This window comes from Anomaloglossus baeobatrachus, chromosome 5 (assembly GCF_048569485.1).
Source record: "Anomaloglossus baeobatrachus isolate aAnoBae1 chromosome 5, aAnoBae1.hap1, whole genome shotgun sequence".
In the NCBI taxonomy this organism is placed as follows: Eukaryota; Metazoa; Chordata; class Amphibia; order Anura; family Aromobatidae; genus Anomaloglossus; species Anomaloglossus baeobatrachus.
Genome location: NC_134357.1, coordinates 492,027,458 through 492,037,071, shown reverse-complemented (window position 1 = coordinate 492,037,071; position 9,614 = coordinate 492,027,458). Strand labels below are relative to the sequence as shown.

General features: G+C 40.3%; 1 protein-coding gene across 1 annotated transcript; it reads left to right on the top strand.

Annotated features, from left to right (window-relative positions):
- The first annotated feature begins 1,371 nt into the window (after window positions 1-1,371).
- LOC142312807 (posterior protein-like) lies at window positions 1,372-3,015 on the top strand. The gene has a single exon (XM_075351790.1). The coding sequence runs from the start codon at window positions 1,372-1,374 to the stop codon at window positions 3,013-3,015; it is 1,644 nt and encodes a 547-aa protein (XP_075207905.1).
- The last annotated feature ends 6,599 nt before the right edge of the window (window positions 3,016-9,614 follow it).

Below are 9,614 nucleotides of genomic sequence, written 5' to 3'. Positions count from 1 at the left end.
AGGTACATATCAGTGTCCAGTAATTGGAAATTCTGTTTCTAGCCTATTGAAATGTGCATTGGTAAACAACCTCTTGTTTAAGTGCTATACAAACCTTTGATCTTGAGTTAGACTTCTTGGAGCCAGCTGTTATGCCCCAGGCCTTTTTGGCCCCAAAACTTTAACCCAAAGTACAAGGATGCCATCTGCAGGACGAAGATGACCACTGCAACCATACGCCATTGCTCATATTACCGGAAATTGATTGGACATTGTATCACAAAAGATTCCGGAGCAAAGGAGAAGTCGTGGGTTGTATGTGGGTGTGAATGGGGATCCTTTTTGGTATATATTGGAGTACAAATTGGTATCTCGCTCTCTCTATCTCATGAAGGACCATTGATAAGAATACATATATTTGCCTTTGTATTTTTCTCTAATTATAGGACATTGAAGAAGGGTTTTGTTATATGCTTTGTTATTTTGAATTATCTTGTTAATATTTTATTTTTCTTGTTATTAAACATTTTGTTATTATTCTTCTAAGTTTAAATTATTACCTATATACAAAGTAATCAGGACTAAAGGGAGAGCAGAAAAACACCTCCAACATTTGGCACCCCAGCGGATCGTGGAAAGAACATTCCACGCAGAATCCAGAAGTTCCCAACTGCTTCATCCATATACCTGATACCGAGGAAGATCCGGTTTAAACACCAGACGATCAAAACCTCTTCAAGGACACAGACCCAAGGAGAAATATCCTATTGGTGGACAAGAAACACGCTGGTTCGTGGAAACTAAAGGACGCCTGGGATATCAACCTGAAGTCTGTGATACACTGTATCAATAAGTGGACGCACTTATTTGGTAAGCATAAATTCCTTTACTTAGAGTTTTATACATGCATTATATTTTGTTTTGTTGAGTTCAGGCCTGTTTGTTTATTTGTTTAATAATTATTTGTTTGTAAATTGTGCCGGCAAAGTTAGGGTAGCACCCTGTTGATTGAAGTTCTCATAAGATCTAAAGGGTAAAACCAGACATCTCTGAGAGGAAAGTGAGGTAGAGATTAAATTCTAAATCACATGTTAAGGGGAAGTAGCCTTATGCTTCAATAGGAGATCACTCTTGGCCTGGATCTTGGATCTGTAATTGATCAAGTGCATGAGACACTGTCAGTCAGATATAGGTAAAATCACAAAACTGTTGTAGTGATTGCCTGAGGGAAGATTTTACTCAATCTGAGTCCCTGATTAGTGAAGTCATATTCACTGGTTTGTGTATTGTTGTGTCATTAGTTTGTGATTTCTGTTTGGAAAGTTAATACATATATACATATATCTATTTTTTTTTATATCTTGGTCTTCTGTGAGAATAGTTGTAAGTAAAATGGAACTTGTCAATAAGAACATTGAAAAATATGCCTCTGCTCAATTCAATACTTGTACAGATGATGCTTTGACTCATCAATTTAATGACCTAATGAAACAATGTGAAGGGCAGAATGATAATACGCGTAAAGGGTCGAAAAAGAAAGCGAAGAAAGAGAAGTTAGCAAATATTTTGTGCATGTTGTTGAAAATGAAAGGAATTGCAGAGCAAAAGGAATTGCTTTGGTATACAGAGAAAGCTCAATTAAGAGGTGATGTGGATAAAATTGAGCAGGACGTCAGTATGACTATTGCTAGTGCTGAAAATGATAGTTGTGAGTATGAAGATCTAAGGGATGAGATGGACAATATGGTTCAACAGAATTGTGAATTGGAAGATAAGCTGGAGGAATATAAGGAGAGATGTAAACTTAGAGAACAGCGAATTTCTTTGCTAGAAGAAAGAGAAGCAAAGTATGAGGATGTCATGGCAATCCTTAGGAACCAATTGCATGATACTAATGTAAAATTAGAGCTTAAGGAACAGTGTATTAGGTCCTTGAAGCCACAAGATGGTACTAGAGTGAATAACCATAGTTGTAATCAAATATGCAACCCTGATGACCAGAAGGAAAGAGATTGGAAAAGGGGGGAGGAGCAGCCTGTATGTACTGCTGATAGCCTTGAGGGTAACCTAGATCAGAGTTCCTCTCTCTTTACTCCTGAGTCAGGAAGAAACAGACAAATTAGAGAGAATTTGCTTATTAATAGCAGTAATCAAATCCAATGCACCACACTCTCCATACAAGAGAAAACAAACCTATGCCAGGTATTAGGAAAATTTGACACGAGCGCCTCAGCCATTAGTCTTTCCAATAGGTTAGAGGCTGTAGTAACACAATATAATCTCGGTAATAGAGCTGCATGTGCTTTACTTAGAGTATGGCTCCCATCCCAACTGTGTGAAAAGTTGCAGCCCCCGGTAGGATCTCACAAAGGATTGTCTGTAGATCTTGAATCTAATTGGGGAAATGCTAGTGACAGAATGAAGGAATTAAAGAGGGTTATGGGAGGAAGAGATACAAGAGGTACTAATGCCTTAGAAAATGCTAAATTAAATAGAGGAGATGATCCAATTATCTTTTGCAGTGAGTATTTGACATTATATCGTTCTACCTACAACTGCCCTGACATGTCTCCTGATGATAGCAGTTTTCTATATTCAATGGCTAACAAATGTACCTTTGTGGATTATCCAACAAAGGTTGCCTTAAGGAATGCAAATTCATATCAAGCCTTTGTAAATATATTAAAAGATTGGATTCAGGACACAAGTCATGACAACAAGCCACAAAAGAGAATCTCAGAGGTAGTCAAAAATGAAGGCAAAGTAAAGTTTGTTGGGAAATGTTATAAATGTGGATACACAGGTCATACTATGAAAGATTGCAGAAATGGTAGAAAAGTTAACAATAATAGACCTTTTATTGCTAGGAAGCAAAAGCCAGAGACAGATAGTGCAAATAATGGAGGGCAGAGTGTTCCGGAAGTTACATTATATGGCCCACTTCTTGAAGAGCTGAGGAAGATTGGGAAGGCCATGGCAGAAAAGCCAGAGGAATTAAAGACCCCACCTCCAGCAAATCCTTATGTAAAACAATAGGGATGTCAGGCCCCGGAATTATCCCTAGTGAGTCAGCTTAGCAGGGATAAGGGTGGGAGACCTCGTATTCAGGGTACGGTAGGGGGCCATCGTACTAACATTTTACTGGATACAGGTGCTGCTGTCAGTGTGACTAATCTGGATTTGACTATAGACCCTGGTGGTAACACATTTTTCTGAGAGGATTTGGAGGACAATTGGTATCTTCACAACAATCTTTACCAGTATCAGTAAACCTGGGAAACTTGTATGTTGAGCATGGGTTGTATCTTTCACCAACACATGAGGGTACCATTATTGGGTCAGATGTTATGAAAGAACATGGACTTATTCTTAATTTGTGCAACTGGATGTTGTGGAAAGGATCACGATATAAAGGTTGTTTAAAAATGGTTACTGACAATTATGGTATTCATTCAATCAAAGGTGCTGAATATTTGGATCCAGCCATGTTATTGAGAACTGACGATGAAATACTGGCTGATATCTTGTGGCAACATAACAATGTGTGGGCAAATTCAAAAACCCAATGTGGGAAAGTATCCAATATGGTGGTAATGGTAGAGGGTCCTGATCCCCCTCCCAGAGACAGTATAAAATACCACCAGAATCAGTCCCCTACATTAAAAAAATACTAGATGATTTGCTGATTCAAAATGTCATCAGGGAATGCCAATCCACCAACAATGCGCCCTTATGGCCAGTAAAGAAGCCAAATGGTTGGCGTCCGACTTTGGACTACAGAGCTTTAAACAAATGTACCCCTCCCGTCACTAATGTGGTTGACAAAATGCCTGACATGATGACAGCACTCAAACCCTCCTCCACAGTGTATTCATCTATAGACATCTCAAATGGATATTTCTCAATTCCTTTACACCCTGATTGTCAATACAAATTTGCATTCACATTTCAGGGGAAACAATTAACATTTTGTCGGTTGCCACAAGGATTCAAGTCTAGTTCTACTTATTTTCATAAGTGTATGATTGAAATTTTGTCACATTTCTCAGAACCCGATTGTATTGTACAATATGTGGATGATATTCTACTCCAAACTGACACAAAAGAACAACACTATGAATTGTTGAGTGAGCTGCTGACACTTCTTGAGAAGGCAGGTCTTAAGCTTAATCCTAGCAAAGCACAATTGATGAAAGAGTCCGTGTCATTTTTGGGGGTGATAATATCAAAAGGAGGGAGAATTCCTGACCCCAACAAATGTGAGACTATAAGGAAGTTGCCAAGGCCAAACACAAAAACAGCACTGAGACAGTTTTTAGGACTCGTTGGATTTTGCAGAGACTTCATTGAGGGATTTGCTGAGAAAGCAAAACCCCTCTATGAACTTCTTAAAGGTGATAAAAGAGAAGCTGATCCACTGGAATGGATACAAGAGCATGAGGAGTCTTTTGTCAGGCTGAAAACCAGCCTCACTCAAGCCCCTGCTTTAAGCAATCCAAACTCAGATCTACCTTTTGCATTGCAGGTTCATGCCTCTATGGTAGCAATTACGGCTGTGTTGCTGCAGGAGAGGCAAGGAAAATGGGTTCCTGTTGGATACCTATCAAGATTGTTAAGCCCTGTGGAAATAGGATTTGATGATTGTGTTAGGAATCTGTTGTCAGTACATTGGGCAATTCTATCCACAGAGTATATAGTAGGATTTTCCAAAATCATACTGCAAACGCCCCACACTCCTATCAGAATGCTCTTAGAGCGAACACTCAGTGGTGTATCTTCTCAAAGGGTAGCAAGATGGCTGGTAGATTTGACACCCAGGAACATCACAGTGACACACAATACAAATTACATCCTGCCACAATTAATGCAGTACAAAGGGGAGAAACATGACTGTGGGGAACTACACATGGCTAAGACACAGGAAGTGTTTAGATTAGTGGCAGGAAAGGAAGATCTAAAAATTTGGGTGGATGGATCAAGATATTGGGAAGTGGGTCAGTTTCACACGGGTTATGCCCTGTGGTGTCCCCAAACAAATGAACAAATTCTCATTAAATGCCCAAGGAAATTCTCAGCACAAAGAGCTGAATTAGAGGCTGTGAGGGAAGCAATTTTACATTTCAGTGCAGGGCCTATCACAATTTTCTCTGATAGTGCATATGTCACAAGATCACTAACTGAGTACATGCCTTTATGGCACACAAGAGGATTCAGTGATGCATTAGGTAAGACACTAGTACACAGTTCAGTTTTGAAAGACATATGGGACAGGGCTAGTGCAGAACCACGAAGAGTGGCGATAATCAAGGTGAAGGCACATCAGAAAGGCAGTGACGAAATTACAGTAGGTAATAACAAGGTAGATAAATTTGCTAAAGAGGCAGCAGTAATAGGAGAAAGGTGGACTTCCTATGATGTAGAGGGAAAGCAAGCTTGGGAAGAACAAGATTTTGATGACAAGGACAAAGAAGAGTTTGAGGTAGAGTGTGTTCCTGTTATTAAAGCACCTACACCATGTTTGGCAGCAGAGCAGGATAAAGACTCAGTTTTACATCACATCAAATGCAGTATCAGGGAAAAATCAACAGATAAACCCCAAAAATATATCCTGCAAGATGATCTATTACTAAGAGAGACTTCAGAAGGCCTTACATTTGTAGTGCCATATCAACACCAAAAGGATATTGCTAAAGAAAACCACAGATTGACAGGACACATGGGCATTGATAGTACTTTAAAGTTTATTCAATCCAAATACTGGTGGGAAAACATGAAAAATACCATTGTAGAAATTATCCAAGAATGCTTAATCTGTGCCCAAATGAACCCTAGACCAAAGGGCCAAAAACCTGTGCTTTCCAGGATACCTTTGGCTGAAGGGCCATGGGAAAGGTTGCAAATGGACTTTATTGGTCCCTTGCCAAATGCTCCAGGAGGTTATCGGTATCTGCTAGTGATAGTTGATATTTTTTCCAAATGGGTAGAAGCTTTGCCCATAAGGAAGGACACTGCTACTGCAACCGCAGTAGCATTATGGAAGGAAGTTTTCTCTAGGTGGGGATTCCCAAAGGTTGTTGAATCAGACAGAGGTAGACATTTCACTGGGAAAGTTATGACTACTATGTGTGAAATGTTGAATGTAGAACAGAAGTTTCATGTCCCTTATCATCCTCAATCATCCGGTATGGTAGAAAGAATGAATAGGACTTTAAAAGAGAGATTGAAAAAAATGGTTTTGCAATCCGGGGGCAATTGGATACACCACCTGCCTGCAATCCTAATGGCAATACGGGGAACGGATGCAAAAAGCACTGCAATCACCCCATATCAATTAATGACTGGTAGAGTAATGAACCTTTGCCATCCTGCAGACCCCAAACTCAGTACTCCCATGAGAGAAAGTGCAGAGAAGGAAAATTTCCTGACACAGTTGCAGAACCAAGTACAAAAATATTTACACTTTGCAGCTGGTAATATGGCACCCAAGGCTAGAGAAGAATCTGGCAAGCCACCAATAAAATTGCAACTGGGTGACAGAGTAATGGTGAAAAATTTTGTACCCAAGTCTTCATGGGAGGAAAATTGGACAGGACCCTATGTGGTGACTATGGCGCTGAGTGAGCAAGTGGTAAAAGTTAAACGAATAGACAAGAAAAGTGTCAAATGCATGAAAAGGAGGGATATAGAAAAGTGGGTTCATGCAGATCAATGTAAAAGGATATAACTGATAAGAATTTGATGCCGCTCTTGTTCTTATTTTCCAGGATCCTAAATGAAGCCTGATATGAAAGACCGAAAATTCCGGATTCTGGATCTGAGCATTACAGCAATTTTGTTGACAATTGGACTAATTAATGCTATGGAAGTAAATCACATTGAACACTCAGGAGATATCGATCATGGTATATTACCTAATGAGGAGTATGGGAGAGTGGTAGTTACACACCCAGACATAACCATTGGTGCAAATAGCAACTTTGAACATAGTCGTGCTAAAAGTAGAACAGTTAGACTTGTTCCAGAGGGTAAAAAGGTAACTGGGAGATATTATCAGGGTCCCAGCAATCAATATAGTGTTGTCTTTTCATTTGGGAGAGTCAATCATAGTTCTAGTACCCGGAGATTAACATATATGCAAGGTGTGCAAAATATAGATCCAAAATCATTGCAGCCATTTATGATGGCTACAGTATATGTAAATGAGACAGGATACTGGTTAGGGGAAGAGTCTAAGTTACCCAACAAAAATGAGGAAAAAGGGGTGGAATATGGGTCTTTTAGTGACAACTTAAAAGAAGGAGAATATTTGTTTGTATGTGGTATATATTGGCATAATAATATACACTCAATGTTCATGCCAAAAAGGATTACTCTCACATATCGTGCGGCCTACATTGGAGATGCCACAGAGGTTGAGATGTCAGTTCAGCAGGGAGAAAAGTATATTATTGGTTCAATGTCTAAACCATATAATTCCTATAGAGAAATGATTGGTTATTGGACATGTGGAATGCCAGAAATAGAAATAGGTGAGATACACATTATTGATGCCGCTCCAGATTACATTAAACCATGCATGACCAATGAATCGGACAGCAATCCACAAACAATATACTTAGAGGAAGGACACCCTTTACAGGTCAACCTAGATTCTACTCAAACCATTGCTAGTGATGTTCAATATGCATTTGTTACTTGGCGAGTTAATATCTCCCTATGGTTGATAAAAACATACTACCCAATCTGTGCAGAATATACACTAAATCATGTACATGCCCTATATCGATGGTTTACTACTAAAAATGCAGAAAGTCGAATAAGACACCATCATAAATTATTTAATTCAAGGAATGACAGAGGGCGAAGGGATACTTTCAGTACTTTGCTGGGAGGATTAGGAACAGGTATGGGTGTTATTAATGAAGCTGATATCAGTAGTTTACGAACGAAACTTGCAGACATAGCAACCAACAGCAAGAAAGGGTTTGAAGTGCAAAGGAAAATCAATGATGTCATTAACAATTTACAGCAAGATCATGTAAATACTTATATTGGGGTAGCAAAAGATTTTATCCAACATTTTAAAGAGTTAATGGAAAATATGATAACAAAAGGTAGAAATATGTCTTGGGCTCTAGTTTGTACGCAAGGGCAAATGGAATTGTCATCTAACATTAAGGCGGGCTTTGCACACTGCGACATCGCAGCCCGATGCTGCGATGCCGAGTGCGATAGTGCCCGCCCCCGTCGCAGCAGCGATATGTGGTGATAGCTGGCGTAGCGAAAATTATCGCTACGCCAGCTTCACACACACACTCACCTGCCGTGCGACGTCCCTGTGGCCGGCGACCCGCCTCCTTGTTAAGGGGGCGGGTCGTGCGGCGTCACTGTGACGTCAGACGGCAGGCGGCCAATCGGAGCGGAGGGGCGGAGATGAGCAGGATGTAAACATCCTGCCCATCTCTTTCCTTCCGCATATCCTACGGAAGCCGCAGTGAGGCCGGTAGGAGATGTTCCTCGCTCCTGCGGCTTCACACACAGCGATGTGTGCTGCCGCAGGAGCGAGGAACAACATCGGACCGTCGCGTCAGCGTAATCATGGATTACGCCGACGCTGCACCGATGATACGATAACGACGCTTTTGCGCTCGTTAATCGTATCATCTAGGCTTTACACACTGCGATGTCGCATGCGATGCCGGAAGTGCGTCATTTTCAATTTGACCCCACCGACATCGCACCTGCGATGTCGCAGTGTGCAAAGCCCGCCTAAGTTAGCAATACAATCTATTTATGATGGACAATGGCCATTTGAATGGTTGTCTCAAACCGCTGCTCTTTTACCTGAACTCATGAGCTTTACACATTCGAAATGGTGGGTGAATGCGTGGGTTGGGTGCAACAATTATGACTTTGAGAGATGCTATGCTTCCTCATTTATTCCTTATTCAGATTCACCTTTAGAGCGCATGCATAAAGTTAGTTCAATTGGTATTTTAACTGGTGATTCTACATTATTACATCCAAGGTTAGAACATCCTCAAGTGATTAGGAGAAATGGAAGGTGGAAACAGGTTGACATTTCCCTTTGCATACAAAGGAATCATGATATACTATGTTCACCAGGACAGTTTAGGTTGGTTGAGGACAAATGTTGGAGTAATTCATCCACTTGTATTTTGGATGGGGAATCAATCTCAAAAGACAAGGCACCAGTCTTCTATCTAGGACATCAAAGAGTTTTTTTTTTTCTCATAAACACTACCAATGTATCTATTACAACACAACATTGTTCTTTAGTGACATCTGTAGCTAGGGGAGCTTGGTGTACTCTTGGCGAAGTTACAGAAATCAAGACTCATAACTGGGATTATATAATTCCTACTGTTGCCAATCTATCAATTGATCTGAAATATCGCACTCCAGTTAATTTACAGGCATTAAGCCTGGGAATGGGGAAAGAGCTTGGAGATTGGTTGATGAAATTTAATAGGGATGAATATCTATTGATGAAGCTTAATCAAGAGAAGTGTCAGAGTTCCGGGATTTCCAGTTCTCTTTTGAAAGAGCTTGCCCTTTGTTAACATGGAGTTTGCTGTTCTGTTGCCCTACTTCCTGTCCATCTGTTTAAAAGG

Bases quoted from the DNA above. Each gene is read 5' to 3' on its own strand.
- LOC142312807 (XM_075351790.1), top strand. From the start codon at position 1,372: ATGGAACTTGTCAATAAGAACATTGAAAAATATGCCTCTGCTCAATTC.